Below are 20,694 nucleotides of genomic sequence, written 5' to 3' on the forward strand. Positions count from 1 at the left end.
TTGCGAAAGCTCAAACACATTACATCGAAGATAGTGCAAGTTCTGATATAAGTCTTACTATAAACACTTGCGAAAGTACAATTAATATCTGGACCATATACCTGCACATTATATTATTAATTTTTAGTATATATTTGGAACTAGATTAAAAAATGTATTGAACTTTACAAAAGACTTCACTTTTACAAAAACAATCAAATTTTAACTACCTACGTTTAAATTGTCAGTCCTAAGTCTAAATAATTGTTCGTGTGGGAACTTACGTAGAGCTGTAATTTTTTCGTTGTGGAACTTACATATTTACCCGCTTACCTATACTATGTTTCATGTGGGAACTTACTAAACCCCAATAAAATGAACACATTATGTAGTAACCCAAGCCAATTAAACACAATACATAAAATAATTTTAATATTAAAAAAGTTTTTTATTTTTCAATTTTATACATTTACAATATTATATACAGTTATGATTTGTTGTTCAAATAAATATTCAATAAAATTACATCATAATTTCTTATATACATTGTACCTACATAAAATGCCTAATCGCATAAGCATAAATATTATACACCTAGTTTTGGTAAATTATCCCTCCGTGTCATTCATATACACAAATATAATATATAAGTTGTAAATTCAGTAATTTGTATTCACACTAAAATAACAAGTTTAAAAAAAAATGACCCACATTTATATACATGGAAAATAGTTTTCATTACCGCAACTTTAAATAATCATTTGCATTATTTATGACAAATTAAACTATTATAATATAATATAGGTTTAGTGCATAAAAACATATTACATTAAATTTGTGAAATAATTGTAATTACAATAATAAGATATAAAATTCATTATTTGTGAATTTTTTACGTTATATGTTTGATAAAATAAATAATGTGTTTATCTAGTCATTATTATATTCGAAAAAATATAATAACTCGCAAGCACCTATCGCTTATACAAAATTGTCTAAAAATCATATATTCCATGAAAAAGTTAAATTTGTAATTTTTCAGAATATATTTAATCTAATAATGCCATTAATCGTATTACTTATTATTTTGACTAAGCTATTTGAAAATAAAATATAGTTAAAGTATAGGTAATACAGTTAATTATATGATAAGTTAACGCACATCATATTGAAAATTAACTTTGTGATTAAAAAAGCAAACATTGTTATCTAAGAAGTATTATTTGTGTTTAATGTCGTAACTATATCTATTTCTGTATAACCCATAAGTCTTTTTTTATTTTTCCTAATACGATTAATACAAGTATTAATAATATAGTGTACAAAATTGTTAATGAAGTTCCTGTTATGATTGATGAATGATCCAATGTCCACCCTTTTATTGCTATGTCGTTCATTATATTTCCTACTAGTCTTATAGGAAGTAGCTTAGATACTTGTCTTAATAATTGGGGCTGTCCTTCCAAAGGCCATATTGCACCTAAGTATAATAACATTGCATAACATACTTTGTTTTGATCATTTTACAAATAATAAGCGTACAGTAACTATAACTTATAAGTAGGTATGTATTACGCGTTATTAATTTACTTAAGAACTTGCTTAGGTACTTTAAATGATAGTAAAACATTATATATTTTGACTATGTGATTTTTTAAATTTTAATCAATTTTTACCTGATAATATGAACTGAGTCATAGATGATCCGGTTATAATGTATACACCGCCTAATTTTGTAGTTGATATTACAGCAGTAAGTAAACCTAAAACCAAAACATTATAATTATCATATTGTTCGTACTAATAGTTAATTAAAACATGGATCAAATTATATTGTGAAAACATAATTATTTATTTCACTAGTTATTTTTAGTATATAACATAAGAACATAAAATGTATTTATAATTAAATACTTACCAAATAAGAAGCCAATCCATCCCAATAATAGTAATAATAACACATAAACAAACATCCCATTAGTAATTTGTATTGGATTCAAAAATAAAACATATGAAATAAAATAGGAGGAACTTGTTTGTAACAAAAGTAACACTGTTGTGATACACAACATAGAAAGAATCAATTCCAAAATTTTGACACCTGAAACAAATATAGCCTTATTGTTTATATTCAAAAATATGTAATATGATTGTTGGTGTAAAATAATTTGCGTTTAGATACCTGCAAACATCGATCTGCTAAGAAGTCCGTCCATTTTTTCTGACATCATTATGCTTACCGCGAATACACTTGGAAAATAAAATGCTACCCTAAAAATAAAAAAATTAATTGATTTAAATAAATCCACATTTCATATAATATTTGTTTTAATTACAAAATATAAAAATAAATGGTAAATTACACATCTATAAATAATAAATAAATACAATTTTTATTCATACATATGACCCAATTAATATGATCATAATTTTAACATAAAATTAAGAGTATGTGTCGTATTATCTGATGATTGAACATGTCGTACAAAGATGTATATTTAACCATAATGATAAGCACCCTATGGTATAGAACATAGGGCCCATAGAATAGGTACCTAGCTGTCATTGATTGAATCGTATCTGAATTTTCAAAACACATCTTTATAATTATAAAATTTATATTTTGTCAAAATTATATTCAAAATAATGTGAATTGCTAGGTAAGAATAAAATAAAATAATTACATTGCTATAAAAAGAGTAATGATACCATTGGCAAATGATTTTACTTCTTTTCCATATAAAGTATTGAACTCCTACAACAACAAAAATAAATTCACTTTATTAAAGACAAAACTAAATAATGTAATAAGTGTACACTTAACAATATAATTTTTCAAATAAAATATATAAGAAACATTGGTATAAAAAAACTTTACTTTGTATTGGATATTAATATTTTAAACATTTAAACAATAGATATAAATTATAACTATATCATGTACTTATGTATGGTTATGTTATTTAAACTCAAACTCTTACTTTAATTAATAATAGGTACTTAAATTATATAATTTTCAACTTAAAAATAAATGGACACAACGAAAACCGTGTAATTAGGTATTAATCTATATAATGAAAACGAAAAGCTGTTCGTTGGTAAGCGCATCAATTGAGAACGGCTGGAAATGACTAATTTGCTTCTTTTTTTAATGTTCGTGAAATCCTGAATGAAGTTTTTACAGAAAGAAAAATAGGAACATTTAGTTGGAAATTAGAAAATTTTGGAAAAACTGAGAAGCTTTTTTTCTATTGGATTTTTATATAAATGGTATTTTTTTGTTTATTTATAGGGTTGCTAATATTTGGTTACATATTATATTACTATTGTAACAGATAGTATGTATATTACATTAGATATATTGAAAAAAAATCTCTTTGGCATGATCAACGCTAGATAGGACATGTAGTTATTAATATAAAAATGATATACCTAATAGCTAAAACCTAATCGATATTCAACACTTTTGGGTTAAGGATATTACCTCTAAATTCTTTCAAATAAATAACATTTACCAACATGTAATGACTATCGTCCATATATATTCTGAAGTATGATAAGAACATGAATGCATAATATTTAGAATTTAATCTAATTTAAATGTACATAATATTTTGTTATGTCATACCAAAGGTAAACTGATTGATATTGGATTGTTAGAGCAACTATTTAATGCTTCCATAATTAGATAATTTAATGATTGCAATACATCTATCGTAATTTGATTTTTAAATAAAATATCTGAAATAATAAATTATTCATGCATTAATGAAACGATAAAATTATATTTATAATCTTACCTGCTGATAACCATTTCAACTATACTTACTTTCATTCGTTAAATGAGCAAATATTCTAGATTCTAAATCAAAATATTGGCGGTCATTAATATATTTTGTCAAAGCACTAGTATAATTTTTAGGAAAATATAGAAATGCAATATACTTTTTATGATTCATACTAGCTTCAGCGACTTCCCGATCTTGTACTTCGACCTGTAATTTAAATCAATAAATCATAAATAAAATCGCTTGAAGTTAAAATCCATACTGGCCAATCTTTTCTTAGTTAATGATTTGTAACTTTCTCATTATTTTTATCAATGAAAAATTAATACATAAAACATATTTTTATATTTTACTCACTAGTTCATAATCATGTGATGAGAGGTAATTCATAATAACACAGCTCATTTTCAGGTTACTATTTTCGTCGAAAATACATTGATTAACATTTGAATATTGACAATCTAAAATATTAATCTCATCGTTTTTAAAAGCTATTGTCATACCTTTGAACGGTACTCCAATCGCAAAACAAAAATTGAATGTTTGCAATATGGGAAGTAAGATCACAGTAAATAACAATCTATATTATATAGTGCTAGTTAGTATCAAATATTAATCCATTAAAATAAAATAATTTCAAATTTATACTTACAAATAATCTCGAGAGCATACCCGATAATTTTTTTTTAATAGTGCTTTAATTCTATATAAATTAACGTTTCCCGATCCCATTATTGTTTTTGGTTGAATTTTTTCTTTTACTTGAACAGTGTTGTTAACTTTCTAAATAGATAAAAGTATTGAAATAACCGGTATAACTACAAGGCAGTCTTATAATATTAATTTTGCAGGTTTGAAACCAATTATAAATCATTGCAACACAGGATCATTGAAAATAAATAATGTTAGAATTTTTATAAATTTTTTAAACTTAATTTTCTCTGATATACATTATAACAATATAGCAGTGACACAATTATCAAGAGCGTTGGGTGTGCAATGCACAGGAGCTCCCGATTTTAGGGCGGCATCGACTCCTTATATCTCTTATATAATATTCAGTAATAGCTGAATTGGATATTTGGATACAAACAAAATAATTAATGACTTTGTTGTCGTATATACAAGAAGAGATAATTTGTGTTAGATTTTATAAAAAAAATTAATTTAACTAATAATTATCAATTTTATTATTATATGTGAGAAAACAATATTTTTAATTTTAATAAGGTATATCGACTGTTTTTCATTTTTAATAACAGATAAAGGCCCCAGTTTAAAAATTTTCACATGGGCCCTCAATTCCCACCACTATAATATAGCGTCGGTCAAACTTCCTATGAACTTATTACGTACGAACATATTAAGTACAGCTATATTGTATGCAGATATCGCTGCATAGAAAGTTTGACCTTCGTCTCAATACTTCGATCATCAGACCATAGAATACTAGTGTAGCATACATTTTGTGGAGCAACAATATAATATGTGACATCATATCCATACCAATATAAACGATTTTGTTATCCTTGTTAACAATGTTTCTATGGTAGTAATTTATCTATATGTTATGAGATACCTTAACTGACTGATCAATACATAACCAAAACTGTGATATTCAGAGACTTGATATTTTCATGATACCGTTGTACCTCAATATAAGGGTCCATTAAGAAAGGACAATTGGACATTCGAATTTTAAATATGGGCTCCACGCACGAATTTTATCACATGAAAATTGAAATTTTTTTTGTTTGTCATTGGTAACAGAAAAAAATAAATAGTTAGTATGATTTGTTTTATTATAATATCAATGAAACTAAATATTTTTAATATAAATATAGGTGGGGGGATATGTTTGGAAAAATATTGCTTTTATCACAACAAATTAATTTCTCATCTGCTCTAAAGTAAGAATGCATATAAATTCATATGCGTTCATTCTACAAACTATATGATTAAAGACATAGTTTACCACAAAGTTTGAATAAATTGACTCTTGTATTATTTACGATAATATTTTTATTATTTTTTTTTTTCATTCACTCATCTTGTTAATAAGAAATTCAAAGTATTTACATTTAAAATTGTAAACGCTATAATAGTTTATTTAAGCGAACTCTATTTAATGTAATATTACATTAAACACGCAAATGTGTATTGGCTGTATGTCATGGAAGAGCTTTGAAACAGATGCACCTATTTTTATGGAATTTTCATAAATATTGTCTACAAGACATAACGGAAAAACGAAATACGATAGGTAGATAAATTGGTTTTAATCCGGCAGAGTTAGATAATACACCTACTTGCAACATAATTATTTAAATAGTGAAAAAGAATATATACTACAGGGCTTAAATTTAAAATAAAATACAGTTATACATATTAAGGTATTTAAACATTAAGCAATTTTAAATTTTAACGTTATTGTACGTTGAAACGTTATTTGACTTTTCCCATTATTGATTTTTTTTTTTTTTAATTATACTTTTATTTGTTTTAGGATTTTTTGACTAGGTCACCTGGATTCATGTTTTCAGTGTAAAAAAAATCATAAACGTTTTTCGAATATCATTATTTTCAATTTCAATTTTCAAATTTTTTTTTCACGATATGTTATGTTCATTTATTGTTTATTGTTAATCTTTAATGACATTTCATAATACTGTACAATATTAAATTGTAGTGAAACATTTTTATTTTTTTATTCCATTATTATAAAATTTTGAAGCACTGGTACGAAGCTTTCAACAGCAAATAATTAAATTATATAATTAAAAAACTGAGGCGCTTAGATAGAGCTAGTGTTTCCTTGTTCCTACTATTTTTATTTTATATCTACATTGCATTAATGGAATAGGGTAATCATTTACCAGTTTATCACAACAATACGTTTGTTTTTATCTTTACGATAAGTGGATATAACTAAATATTATCAATCGTTGATATAAGTTATCAATTTTTACGTAGGTATGTGATGATGATATTATATTAGCTTCCCTCACAAAACACAATTTTGAGGTGCGCGTACATGAATTACCTATCTATCGTCTTGTAACTACGCAATACGCATTCATAAATAATATATTTATATTTAAATATGTCAAGGTACAGTACTTTAATAATTGTTCTTTGATTACAGCAAAGCATTAAAAAAGCTGATTCCAACGTGTCTGTACCATATTTGACAAGGATATCTTGGGGTGGTCCTTCTTCAATTATCAATCCATTTCTCATTAAACCGACCTATAAGAATATATTTTATAAAAAAAATAGATATAAAAATTTTATAATATAACGTGCACAGTAATATTATATCATCATTTCTCCATTGATAGAAGAAATATTTTAGAAGTTAAATGTATTGAATTTTAAGCTACAAAAAGCTATAAATTATACACTTTTTTAAATAAAAATAAATTTATGAAATTGGGTATATGTACTTAATAAGTGTCATATGAGTTATGTTAAATAATATAAATAATTATTTATGTTAATAGATTAATATTAATGACTTATATTTCCAATTCCGACATAAACCACATATCTCATAAACCTAAACCATGGATCTTTTATCCTTAGAACACAAAGTTAAATAACTTAAAAACTACTCATCAAAATTTTGATTTCAATAATCAAAATTCTCAACAAAAAATATTCACTAAATAATTTACAGTAAAAATTTGGGGTTATCGTTTGGAAAACAAGAGTTTGTCGCCACAGGACACTTCTTAAGTGGTATAAAAATCTCAATAACCTGAAAATATGGCCTTTGAGTATATTTAAAGATTCCAAAAATCAGATTTTGAATAACTTCATTATTAAAGAAAAAAAAGGGAGTGAGCTGATGCTGGTGAATCACCTTGTATATCATTTCATATGTATATTTACTTACGCAATCAGATTTATTTGCTTCTTCGATATAATGAGTCGTTATTATGATTGTTTTTTTTTGTTCTTTTGCCATTTTCATAAATTCGGTCCAAATTCTAAATTCATTTTTATGATATTAAAAATTAAATTTAACTTGACTGTAATAATTCATGTTACCCTTCTCTCAGTAAAGGGTCAATTCCAACTGTAGGTTCATCTAAAATCATAACTTTGGGATCATGTAACAAGCTAATGGCGAAAGATACTCTTCTACTCTGACCACCACTAAATAAATAAAAAATAAATAATGATTATTAGTTTATTACGAGTTATCATTTAATAAAATAAATTAATACTAATAAGTTGATATTTTTAATAATACTTCTTTCTACATAACCTAAATATCGATAGATATTAAAAAAGTATTAGTAATTTAATGCAATTTTAGTTATAATTTAATCTATTCAAATACAAGACTTCCTGAAAACCGAGTTTTATCAAACTCTAAATCAATCAAAGATGAGTACTATCCAATGAAATTTGAATAGTTCGATTTATAAGTTATAAAAAGTTATTTTAACTTTTTAATATAATTTTGAAAATTTAATACTGAGGTATTTGAATATCGATTGAATTTATTAATTAATTAAGCACTATCTATATAATTTTGTATTTTAAATAACTTAGTATCGTGTAGCTCTCAACATATATGCTTATTATACACCAATTGTACAGATTGCATAGTATTGTGAAAAACAAAATAATAACTTAATATGAAATATAAAATATCTACATATAAATATGGTTTACACAATACATTTATTTAGGAAAATAAATACTTCAAAAACATTATTTAATATAATCACAAATAAATGTAGAAAAGCTTGATGTAAAATAATTATACTGTATGAAATATTATTGCAGTATTAATTTACGCAGTCCACGTACTGCTTTAATCCATATCATACTATATAATCTGTAGTTTTATCATTTTTTTTTTTTTTTTTTTTACCTTATTTCATTAATAAAACTATTTAAATCTGGTAGTTGTAGGAATTCATTAAGCTCATCTAATTTATTTTTAATATTTATCTTGCTCATTCTATAAAGTGATCCGTAGTATTCGAAGGTTTCCTTTATGGTTAGCGTAACTTCCAGACATAAATCCTTAAAAAAGTAAAAAATTTTAATAAATCAGTTATATGCTAAAATTAGTTTAAATATTTACTTGAGGCATATATCCAACATCTTTTAAACTTTTGACTTGTAAATCAATATAACCAGAATCCAATGGCAATGCTCCCAAAATGCATTGAAGAAGTGTTGATTTACCGCAACCACTTGGACCTAACAGACCATAACTAGAAAAAATTTAACATTTCAATGTAAAATAGTGTAGTTTAGTGGCTAATGACACCATATTTTTGCATAGTGTATAGGCAAATTATAACAATGTCGTTATGAGAACCAACTGTATTTAAGTAAAATATGATTTTTAATAAATAAAATAAATTTAAGAATATTACTATATTAGTCCTTTACAATTAGTACAAAAATACTACGTAATTAGTGTAGAAATAGTATGCATTCGCATCTGCTTAATCATTATTGGATTGTTATTAAAAATAATATACCACTATTATTTTTAGATATTTGTATTATCTATTAATTGTATTTGTAGTATGGGATATTAAAAGCTTAAACATACCAATGTATCAAGGTCACTCATTTCATATTCATCATTATGTTTCATGAATGGAAAAATCTTTAATATTATTAATTATTTTTATGACATTTTTAAATATTATAAACTGTTGCACAAACAGTATAGTAAACTTCAATATCTTGATTTAGTGTTGCCATGTGAAATTATCTGATAGATAAGAAAAAGTGTTTAGAGAAAGTTATACAGAAAAAACATCATTGTAAATTCAACAAAGGTACGTTCATAATTTTGTTCAGTACCTTTATTATAACTACCTTATGATTTATAATGCATAACTAGTATATTATGCATTTATGCTCAAGTGTTAGGAATGCGATACGTGTGAGCCACAGTCCATAGTACGTGAATCATATTCACATTTTTAATTCAGCATTGTATTAGCATATAGCTTAATAATTTTTTAATTTTTATTTATGAAATCGAGGATATATGGTTTTTCATGTTTGTTGATTATTATATTTTATTGAGTTGATATTAAAAACAAATATATTATGATTATTGATTAGCCCTTGAATTATTTAATCTTTTTAAAAAAAATATTTAAATAACTTTTTATTTAAAATCTATTACTAAATTGTATTATAGTAGAATATAGTAAATATAAATATTTTAATTTAAAGTTGGAATAAGAAAAAAATCAATCCAGGACCGGCTCAATAATATTTTGGTTAATAAATTAGTATGGACATTTTTAATTACATACATTTTAATCAACATTTTAATAAAATATAATTCGTTACTAAAGTATATTATCTACACAACTCCATTGTATATATTGGTATATGAAACTAAAAGGCACCCTAACAAGTAAATAAACTCAAATAAAACCTGAACCGACAATGATTATACCCCATAGGATTAATTTTAAAACAATTATTATCATTCTTTAGAGCAATACATATTTACACAATTTCGACAGTATAATGTTCTCAAAAACATATACTTTACATTCATAAATTTAGAACTGATATATTAAATAATATTATAAATTAAAAATCATAAATATATAATTTATTTTTTTATTTTACGATCTCAGCCCTTTAGCAAAAGTAAACATATATAAAAATCTAAGAGTAATATCTTATAATTAGTATATGTACTTGTATACACAAGAAATACACTGGCTAGCTTGATAAACGAGAATACCAAAAAAATCTTTTAAAACACTTTATAATACGTTAACACTAAATTTAAGTCTAATAGGTAATGAGTAAATAAAAATCCTAATTTATATTTCATATATTTATAACACTGATCATGATAATCTTAGAAATAATATATGTAATAGTAAAATATCATTATTTATTTTATATTTTTTTTAAATTGCATAAAAATTATACTTTCAATTATTATAAAAATTAAATTACTTACATTGAACCGGATTTCACAGTCATGTTTAAACCGTTAAATACATTATTTTGCCCATACTTCTTAAAAGCATTTGTCACTGTTATGTCATATTTAATTTTTTCTTCTTTCATATTTTGTTCCATTTTATTTATACAATTACCTTTTAAATTAAATAAAAGTATTGAATTTTTTCTAGATAATATTCTTTAACATTTTCACTATACCACAGTTCTAAAATTAAAAAAGTTTGAATTACGATTTGAGAAACTTATACTGACTAGTAACTACAAACTATTAAAAAAATAAACGATGCGATATTTGAAATACGAATAGTTCAAATATTAACGAACCACTAAGTAAAAGTAAACACATTTTAAAGAATACGTAACACACATTAAAGAAAAAAAATAGAAAGAGTATATTTGTTAAATCGTGATTTGAGTGACGGTGCCTGGAATAGGTTTCTTGATGTCCTTGATGGCTTACCTACAGAGCCATTGTGACGGTTAATAGGTGGGGATCAGGTTAATACCTAATAAAGTTTTTTTATTTTTGTCAGGGCACAAAATGTTTTTATTTTACTATGGTTTATTGACACATTTAACTAATTGAATTTTTACTTAATAGGATAAGAACTTGTCTTATTAATATCTATTATTAATACATTTGGTAATTAAACAATTACAACTGTAAATCAAAACCTTTTAATTTTAATATTAAATTACAGCTTAATTTTTCAACAAATAATTATGTTGATAATTTTGGATTTAAATTAAGTACATAACATAATATATATATATATATATATATATATGTATATGCATGATGAATTGGCCAGAAAAAACGAGGAAATTCAATTTTTAAAAGATTATATCTAATTGTTTAGTGTACTGATGGTATTAATAAAATATATTATAATAAAAAAATCATAAATTTGAGCAAAACGCAATTTATGTACACACATGTTTTAGAATAGTCACTGTAACATGAGGTCTTTTGGCCAAAGTATGTGAACGTGAAAATAAGGATCAATCATAATTTTCTATGTAAAATCCACGTCTTTGACCCTGGATATTTAAAAAAAACATGCAAAATGTATACATATATTATTTTGAAAAGTCAAAAGTCAGAGAACGAAAAGCAGAAGAATTATAGAAAAATATACATAATTTATAACAAGAAAAAATGAAAAGATTGCATCTAAAAGTTATTTGGCCTTTGTTCAAGGATTATCATAGTACATTCCTACAAATGCTTACCACAATAACTAAATTTTAATAAAGCATTTTTTAGTCAAAGACAACAAAAACAACAAGATCAATATTTTCATAGTTATATGTTCAGTCCTCATAGTCTGAAAAATGAAAGGAAAATAATTTTTCAAAAATATTCTTAGTTGTAATTTATAATTCCATTAACTACAATTATTTATATTATTAAAAACCATGTTTAGAATAATTGACTTTAATAAATCAATGATAGTAATATAAGTAATAACCCAACCTAACCTAACCTAACCTTTGTTCTCATGGCTTCATTTAAAATAATATATATATATATAAGTACACCTAGTACCTACTTATGATTTAATATCCATCTGTATAATATATAAAATCCTTAACAATATATAGCTAGTGAACACCATAGTTTTAAATAATTCTTTTCTCCTAATCACTCCATTGATTCTCATCTAATACTATTATAAATAACATATTTACGTATGTTAATTATTGTAAATAATGAAAATAAAAATAAAATTCAAATAATTTAAAATGTATTATAGTATAATAATTGCATTGTAATAAGAATACAAGATAAATTATAAATTCAAACAATATATAAATAAGCAATGCAAAAGCAATTTATTTTTCCGTTTACTAGTAACCAAATTATTTGATTATAATTGTGTTTGTTAAAAATAAATCGTTTAGAGGCTTATAAAGCTTAAACACGCCATCTAAAAATTATGTCGCTAATACATATACAATGAAATTGAGTAATTTTTATATGTCCTTCAATATCTACCGGTATTATAGATTTGTATATTTATTTTGTTATTTTGGTGGTCTCAATTCTTTTCAACATAATTATAGTTATTGTCTTATTAATCAATTATAAATAACAATAATAATCATAATTACAAAAAAAAAACTAAGTTTTGTACAGTTCGATGGTTTACCTAAGTACACCTATACGTCATAAAGCAACAAATTAAATTATAGACTACTGCAGTTTTTCATGAGCGCATTTACTCACATAGTTATTTAAAAATGAATTATTTTATTCTAAATAATTTGTAAAATCAACAATATATAGTTAAGAAATCGTTTAATAAGTATGAAATAACTTAAATGTTAAAATGTAAATATACAGGACTAAAAAAACTAGTTTAAGTGCGATATTCAATTTTTTAGTCTGTCATTTTAGGCAAAAACACGTAGGTGAGAGCTGCTCACAAAATATCAATAGTATTATTTCTATTTATACTTGATACGTGATAAATGTAATTAATTTTAAATATACTCAGCTTATTCAAAATCAAGTTATACAAAAACAATTTGAGAACTTTTAAGTTAACGCAACGTATAGAATGATATAACAAGTTTAAGATGGTATTCAGTCAACGCTAATAGGTTGATTCAAAATGTGTTAAAAAAATAACGCACCAAGTCTGTATATAATTAATTCATAAAGTTGGTTATAATTTATTTACACAAGTTGAATAAAATCAACACTCAAAATTATTTATTTAACAACCAGGCATCTTTTTTGATGCGAGTTAAGTACAATAACATAATTACATGTAAAAAAACATAACCAATGATGATTGCTGTTCCGATTATGACAGTAGGGTGTCCTAAAGTCCATCCTCTTAAAACGATATTATTCAATATTCGACTTATGTAGCACAATGGAAGGTGTTCAGATACGATTTTCATGAATGGCATCTGAGCTTCAATCGGCCACATTATACCTAGAGGAATGAACAAATAATTTAAACTAAAAATCTAACTAGTAGATTGCTAGATAATATGTTACATGCAAATATTTGTAAAGACTTAAATAACATCACATGATAAACGTACCCGATAAATAAATCTGTATCATGTTCCAACCAATAATCATGTTCATGGCTTCGGAACTTGATTTGGATAAGCCAACGATTAACAAACCTACAATAAAATAGCACAAAATAATTTCTCAGGAATTTTACGGTGTTTCAAATAAAATTTTTTTTGACAAAATAAGAATTTAAGTTAAACATTTTATTTTTGTCTGGTTCATATAATATTTCTAACCTTGAATATATGAAAAAATTTAATTCAATAGATGTTCATTTTAAGAGCAAAAATATAATCCTAAAATAATAACTATAGATACATAGCTGAAACTAAATTAAACAACATTAGTGGAGAATATACTTAAGACACTATACAAAATAATCAGTAAAACTAAATAGCAAATAAAAAATAAAAATATACATACCATAGAGTAAACCTAACCATCCAGTTAATAAAATTATAAATGCAAATGCAAATAACCCGTTAGTGATTTCGATAGGATTTAGGAAAACAAAGTATGTGACAAACATAACAGAAATAGTTTGAATTATGTGTATTACAGTTTGAATACACATTATTGAAATTACAACTTCTAGTATTGTAATCCCTATAAGCAAACAATTCATTGACATTTATAATAACAATGTAGGTACCCATTATTAAAATAATATTGTTTCGTTGTTTACCAGCTGTCATAGATCGATCAAGAAAACCTTCCATTTTCTCTGTCAACATAAATCCTGTAGATATTACGCTTGAGAAATAAAATCCTATCCTGGAAATATAATAATATGTTTATATAATTTCAAAAATCATAAATCTTTTCCTCGTGGGTAATTTAAAAATAGTTAAATAGCGAATTAAAACATCAAAAATCTAAATATCTTAAGATGTTTCTTATTCATATTGATAAACAAATTATAAGATATCGCAAAAAACTTTTGTTTATATATCATACAAACGGTGACATTTTGTAAATAATTAAGTTGTATGTAGTTATAGCTGCTCAAAAATTTGTAACAAGTTTAATTATTATAAAATGTTACCTACAATTCGCGGTACATATCTTTAAACCACGTAAGTTTAATAAAGTTGCATCATACCTATGTCTTACATTGGTTAAGATGTATAATATTATTATTGAGACTTTTAAAACTTGTCAAACCAGTTTCAATGTTAAAATAATGAGGTTAAAAGATGAATAATAAATTGACCTACAGACTACAGCATATACAACAACAACAAAACATAAATCACCAACAATCTGTTGTTTCATGAACTAAATTTTGAATAGAGATACATTTTATTGAGATATTTAAAAACAATTAGTTATTAATAACACTTAAAACAACTACAGAACTATGAATAAGAAGGTAAAGAGTTAGAGTAACCGTATTAATCTAAAAACTATGACGATGCGTTGATGTTATACGTATAACCCTTTTAGATAAATTATACATTAAAAAGTCGCAAATAAGTTAGCTTTCCTAAGAAAACCCGACCTATACAAATTATACAATACAATTTAAGCCTTCTACTAACGATAACCATAATATTTAATGCTTGTGAATTTAACACCATATTAATTGTATAATTAAATTCTAGAAATCACTCATTATGTCTTAAACAAAAAACTAATACTAATAACCTTTGCTGTTGATGTTTATAAATTCAATAAAAAAAAATTATATATTACTAAGCAAATTTAGGTAAGAGCTAATATACAGATTATAATTTACGATTTATTTTGTGTGATGTAAATGAAAAAAATGACAATAAGTAGCATCATTCAATATTATATACAATATAAAATTAACAAATAAAACACAAATTTAGTTTAATCTGAGTGGCATGAATTAATCATTCACAATTGTATTAATATATTTACATTTAAAATATACTTACATCGAAACAAACATAGTAGCTATACTATGAATAAATGTTTCAACTTTGTTTCCCACTAGATACGTAGTTCTCTAAAATAAAATATAAAAATGGCATAATTTAATATTAAATATATTTTTATCAATTTCAAATAATATATTTCTTATCATTTATGCGCATTTGAAAAGGTTTTGAAATTGTATTACTATATTAATCAAACGAGAAAGCTACCTAAGCTACCATAATTTTCAATGGGTCTTGACATATTTTTCAAAAGATATTTATTTCCGATGTAAATAATCTCAAGGCTAAAATATTATACTATTTTTTATTTTTATTTTTATTTTTTTTATATAAAATTATAGTGATATTTTGTTTTTATTGATTGGATAAGAATACGTATTATATTTGATACAATTCTTAGAAAGTTTAATTCGTACTGCTCTGCTATTTAAAAAAAACTATAATGTTATACTTACAAAAGGTTGCTTGACGAACTTTTCGTTACACGCTAGAGTACTATTTATAATAACATTTTCGACAACATTTAATAGATTTCGAATGACTTGACTTTTTACCAAAACACCTAAAAATTGAAATAATATCATCTTTTTAAAATATTAAGTCTTAAAACGTGTTTTTAATACGGATTACGTGATTTACAATACTATAATTTATGAAATAGTAAGTTGTTGTAGATCACAACTAAGGAACCATTTAAAAGTGAAATTGTAAAAAAAAAATACCCAAAAGTAAAAAAATCATTTATTTAAATTTTCTATAAATATTTTCAGTATGCTATACTAACTTCCAATATCGATATTTGCATAAGCTACCGTATTTAGCGAATATTCACTGGTAGAAAACCACGAACCAAGAACATATTGTTGAAGTCCTATGCTAAAATTTTGAGGAAATTGAATGAATGCTACTGATTCAGCTTTTTTCACTAAAACGTCTCCTTCTTCCTGATTTTTAACTGGGATCTGAATTGTATAATTATGCATAATATGCCGTACATTATATTAAAACATAATACTATAATTATTGTATTAATTAGTAATTTTACCAAATTGTAGTCTAGAGCTCGTAAACCGTTTATAACAACACAGCTAAGAGTGAAATTGTTAGTAACTTCATAAATGCAATGATTAACCGCAATGTTCTGGCAGTTAGTGACTTCTTTATTTTGAATAGCTATATTAACGTTTTTAATACTACCACCAATAGCTAAATTAAAAATAATAGCTGCCAACATTGGAAATAAGATCATGAAAAATATAAACCTGTAATGAAAAATATTGTTTTTATTTTAAATTATGATTATGGCTCAAATAAAACAATTACGTGAAATCCCTTAAACAAATGGCTATATTTTTCTTTATAAATGCACCGATCCTAATGAATGATATTCCGTTGTCAGCGTGCAAAATGTTTGATGATACATTCGTACTTTTGAAAATATTGTCCCTCTGAGTTATCTATATGAAAAATATATGTTTTAAACAATTATATTTTATAAAGTTATTAAAATTATTTTACTCCATCTAATTGTTGACTAGAACATAAGGATAAAAAGGCTTCTTCTAACGAGTTGGCATTTTGTTTAACCAATAAGTCTTGAGGAGAAGATTCTGATATTAAAACACCATTTCTCATCAAACCTATCTATAAAATATTAATTTTAAATGGAAAATAAAAATACGATTATAATAATAATATAATAAGAGATAACCAACACCAGTTATTATTTATTTTATAATAACGATTTAAAATATTCTAACATTTAATAACGTTTTTTAAATTTTTTTCTTTTTATAATATTCATAAAATATTAATCGCAGGAATAATTGCTTTTAAATTTAAAGCTATTTTTAGATTTATTGAAAGTTTATATTTTCAACTTTTTTAGTTTTTTTTTCTACACATGTTAAAAAAAATGTATGGTCAAAAAGTATTTAGTATTTAAAAAAATATTCGGCTATGTAAAACTTAACTATAGAAATTAACAATTTAGTCAAAAATTGTAGACATTTTAAAATAAAAATTATAAATAGTTTAAAAACATTATATTCATCATACTAAAAAAAACTCAGTTATTTATTTTTATGCTTATATATAATGTTTTTATTTTCTTACAGTTTGTGCTTGGTGTGCTTCTTCGATATAATGCGTTGTAATTAATATAGTTTTGGCTTGCACTTTAACCATTTCCAATAGTTTTTGCCAAATTCTGATTATAATAAATGATTGTTAGACGACTAAATTAATGATGTCACCCTTCATTATAATATTATGTGTTATCAGCTACAGCTTACTCATATCTTAGTAATGAATCAATTCCTACTGTAGGTTCGTCTAGTATTATGATTTTTGGATCATGAAGTAACGCGACAGCCAATGAAACTCTTCTACACTCACCTCCACTATGAAAATCCATAAATAATTCTTGTAAAATGTATGCAAAATTTTCAAAAATATCAAAGGGAAGCATAATTCAATTTTAATTTGAATATTAATGTCCAACCTTAGATCTTTTAAAAGAGCATTATCCTGTGGTAATCTAAGCCAAGAAATAAGTTCTTTACTTTTACTAGAAATATCACTTTCATTCATTCTATACAATGAACCATAATATTTGAATGTTTCACCTATGGTAAGCATCAAATCTAAACTCAAGTCCTGTAATAATAAGATTCATGTAACCTCATTTACCTCAATCAGTAAAAAAATCATTAAATTTCTTACTTGAGGCATATATCCAATATCTGAAAATTTATTAGGATTTATTTTAATAATCCCAGAATCCAAAGGAAGTTTTCCAAGAATAATATTAATTAATGTAGTTTTTCCACAGCCACTTGGTCCTAAAAGACCATATCTAAAAATAAAAAACAATATTCCGGGTATTTTAAATTGTAAAGTATAATTTAAAAAAGAATGATCCAATCAACATACTAAACAAGTGTCTCAATATTTTTTTGTCGTTGAAAATATAATAATTTAAACTCTAAAATAGTTTCTATCTACTTATATTTTGAAACAAAATACCATTAACTATTTATATCAAAACTAATGAAAACTTATATATTTATTACATACCTAATATTATCTGATAAATACTTGAAATATCAATAAAAATATGTATAAATATATTATTAAAAAAAAAAAAGTTAAATTTATTAGGAACCATTGTGTACAACACTCTTATATTTACAATGATTTTTATAATGATTATATTAAAGAACGTTAATACTTACATCGATCCTAAAGGTACACACATATTTAAGTCATTTAGAACACAACTGTCAGTTGAAAAATATTTAAAGGCGTTTGAAATACATATAGCTAACTCAGATTCTACCTGCATCTTTTTAGTTCCTATTTCAGCCATCTTCAATAGTTGTTTCACGTTGAATATTCCATCCTAGCACAATAATCATTTAAACATTCAATCATATTTGCTAGTAAATTTCATAATATTTCAAATATAATTTATGACTTTATGAGCAATAATTATTAAATGTTTATTTAACTTGAATGATAGACGTGTTAAAAGTGTCCTATTAAAATGTATGATGATAAATGAATGATGCTTAACGCTAACCTTGATAGTTATTATAATTCTCGAATACTCTTAGAGTTTATTACATTATATTACAAATTATATTTTCAAAGACAAACAATCACCAAATTTTATCAAAAATAATTAATTTAGTTTTTAAATAAGTATTCTCTTTGTTTACTGTATGAAATTACTTTAACTTGACTCATTTTGTACAAACTATTTCTACTAATTGTATGTTTAAGACGTTTAGGTACTGTATTTTATACATGTATGATTCTTATCACTTCAGTAGTTTATATATCAAATACTGCAATTGCTTCCATAAATCAACTGACCGGCGTATGTCATTTAATTTTATGAATTGATTTTCTTTATAAATATATTATCAGGGAATTAATTGTTAACATTAATGAACCCTAACCACTTTATTAATTTATTAAACTGAGAAATCTTTAGCGGTACAACGAAACTACTAACTGGTTTTCATTTTTAATGAATAGTCACATAGAGTATTAGTGTGAACCATGTCAAAGGACACGTATGTTGTAATATTTAAATACGCCTAATTTTATAATCTATTTGTATATTTGTTAATTCACCGTTATAACTTATGTATATAAATGTATAATACATCATAAAATATCGTACAACAAATAATACATTTGAATTGTTGGCTTTCGAAGGACTGTTTTTGTTATATCACCAACTATTTACCAACTATAACAATTCCTGAGAGCATTGAATTACTATGTATATACATTATACATGTATATATATATAGTATGCATACTATATATATATTAAATAAGTCGTTCAAGAACGAAATCCCAGCATATTGACTAAAATGTAATTTTTACTAACTAACGTCTATCTGGTATTTTTGTAGTACAATTCCACTAACAATTTTTGAAATATATTGTCATATGCAAGTCATACATGAGTGAATATTAGAGGTTCGGATTATATTATAACTTATGATATAAATAACTAAGGATTGAATTGTATAATACGCAAACAAAACGTGTATACTATTTAACTGATCTGTATTCAATACCTACTAAATTTTGTATTTTATAGTGTAGTCTATTTCATTAGGTGAGTCTAATGGAAATTATAGAACTATTGAAAAATTTAGAAATTATTGTAAAAATGCTTTTTAAAATATACGTAATAGTAAGAGTTGGGAAGTAATTCAGGGTAACAGTTATTCAAAATTACAACACTATAATTAAGGGCTGTATTCTCTATTATTTATTTGGGAAACGTCATTTATTATTTTTTATCTGTAAAATGAACTATTTTGCATTTTAATTTATGAGTTTGGTGATTACTGAATTCTTTAATGATCTTCATTATCAAATAAATTCTCATTGCAATTTATATGACTTTTAATTCTCGTTCTTATTGCCTATTGTACGTCCAAGGACATAAAACAGTATATGTATATAACTCACTTGACCA

General features: G+C 24.4%; 2 protein-coding genes across 5 annotated transcripts; both read right to left on the reverse strand.

Annotated features, from left to right (window-relative positions):
* Window positions 1-406: 406 nt before the first annotated feature.
* On the reverse strand, window positions 407-11,066 carry LOC107166898 (ABC transporter G family member 23-like). 3 transcript variants are annotated; one of them, XM_015515738.2, is made up of 15 exons: window positions 10,741-11,066; window positions 8,872-9,004; window positions 8,656-8,810; window positions 7,821-7,928; window positions 7,666-7,759; window positions 6,888-7,016; window positions 4,420-4,550; window positions 4,125-4,347; window positions 3,809-3,974; window positions 3,608-3,720; window positions 2,664-2,734; window positions 2,162-2,250; window positions 1,898-2,080; window positions 1,656-1,742; window positions 407-1,459 (listed from the first exon to the last, which is right to left on the reverse strand). In XM_015515738.2, exons 1-15 carry the CDS (start codon window positions 10,860-10,862, stop codon window positions 1,227-1,229), a joined length of 2,037 nt encoding a protein of 678 aa, XP_015371224.2. In that variant the 5' UTR covers window positions 10,863-11,066; the 3' UTR covers window positions 407-1,226. The 3 variants fall into 3 exon arrangements, with proteins under 3 accessions (XP_015371224.2, XP_089077519.1, XP_089077518.1); XM_089221393.1 differs by having other exon boundaries at window positions 8,872-8,990; window positions 10,741-10,877; XM_089221392.1 differs by lacking the exon at window positions 10,741-11,066 and adding an exon at window positions 9,352-9,491.
* Window positions 10,829-19,332, reverse strand: LOC107166885 (ABC transporter G family member 23-like). Of its 2 annotated transcripts, XM_089221391.1 has the most exons (16): window positions 18,926-19,332; window positions 18,414-18,546; window positions 18,193-18,347; window positions 17,984-18,091; window positions 17,805-17,898; window positions 17,208-17,333; window positions 17,013-17,146; window positions 16,735-16,951; window positions 16,474-16,651; window positions 16,145-16,251; window positions 15,687-15,757; window positions 14,468-14,556; window positions 14,206-14,388; window positions 13,806-13,892; window positions 13,521-13,693; window positions 10,829-10,950 (listed from the first exon to the last, which is right to left on the reverse strand). In XM_089221391.1, exons 1-16 carry the CDS (start codon window positions 19,057-19,059, stop codon window positions 10,912-10,914), a joined length of 2,028 nt encoding a protein of 675 aa, XP_089077517.1. In that variant the 5' UTR covers window positions 19,060-19,332; the 3' UTR covers window positions 10,829-10,911. The 2 variants fall into 2 exon arrangements, with proteins under 2 accessions (XP_089077517.1, XP_015371209.2); XM_015515723.2 differs by lacking the exon at window positions 10,829-10,950 and having other exon boundaries at window positions 13,392-13,693.
* Window positions 19,333-20,694: the final 1,362 nt, after the last annotated feature.

The sequence above is a fragment of the Diuraphis noxia genome, unplaced genomic scaffold (genome assembly GCF_037042655.1).
Source record: "Diuraphis noxia isolate RWA-SAM2 unplaced genomic scaffold, SU_Dnox_SAM2 contig0002, whole genome shotgun sequence".
Taxonomy (NCBI): domain Eukaryota; kingdom Metazoa; phylum Arthropoda; class Insecta; order Hemiptera; family Aphididae; genus Diuraphis; species Diuraphis noxia.

Excerpts from the sequence above, each read along its gene's own strand:
- LOC107166885 (XM_015515723.2), bottom strand. The coding sequence starts at position 19,059 with ATGGCTGAAATAGGAACTAAAAAGATGCAGGTAGAATCTGAGTTAGCT. Across the intron at positions 17,147-17,207 it reads CTAGTCAACAATTAGATGGA|ATAACTCAGAGGGACAATAT; the intron begins GTAAAATAATTT and ends TTTTTCATATAG. Across the intron at positions 16,952-17,012 it reads ATTTGTTTAAGGGATTTCAC|GTTTATATTTTTCATGATCT; the intron begins GTAATTGTTTTA and ends TTTTCATTACAG.
- LOC107166898 (XM_015515738.2), bottom strand. The coding sequence starts at position 10,862 with ATGGAACAAAATATGAAAGAAGAAAAAATTAAATATGACATAACAGTG. Across the intron at positions 4,551-6,887 it reads ATCAAAGAACAATTATTAAA|AAAGTTAACAACACTGTTCA; the intron begins GTACTGTACCTT and ends TTATCTATTTAG. Across the intron at positions 3,975-4,124 it reads CATCACATGATTATGAACTA|GTCGAAGTACAAGATCGGGA; the intron begins GTGAGTAAAATA and ends TTTAAATTACAG.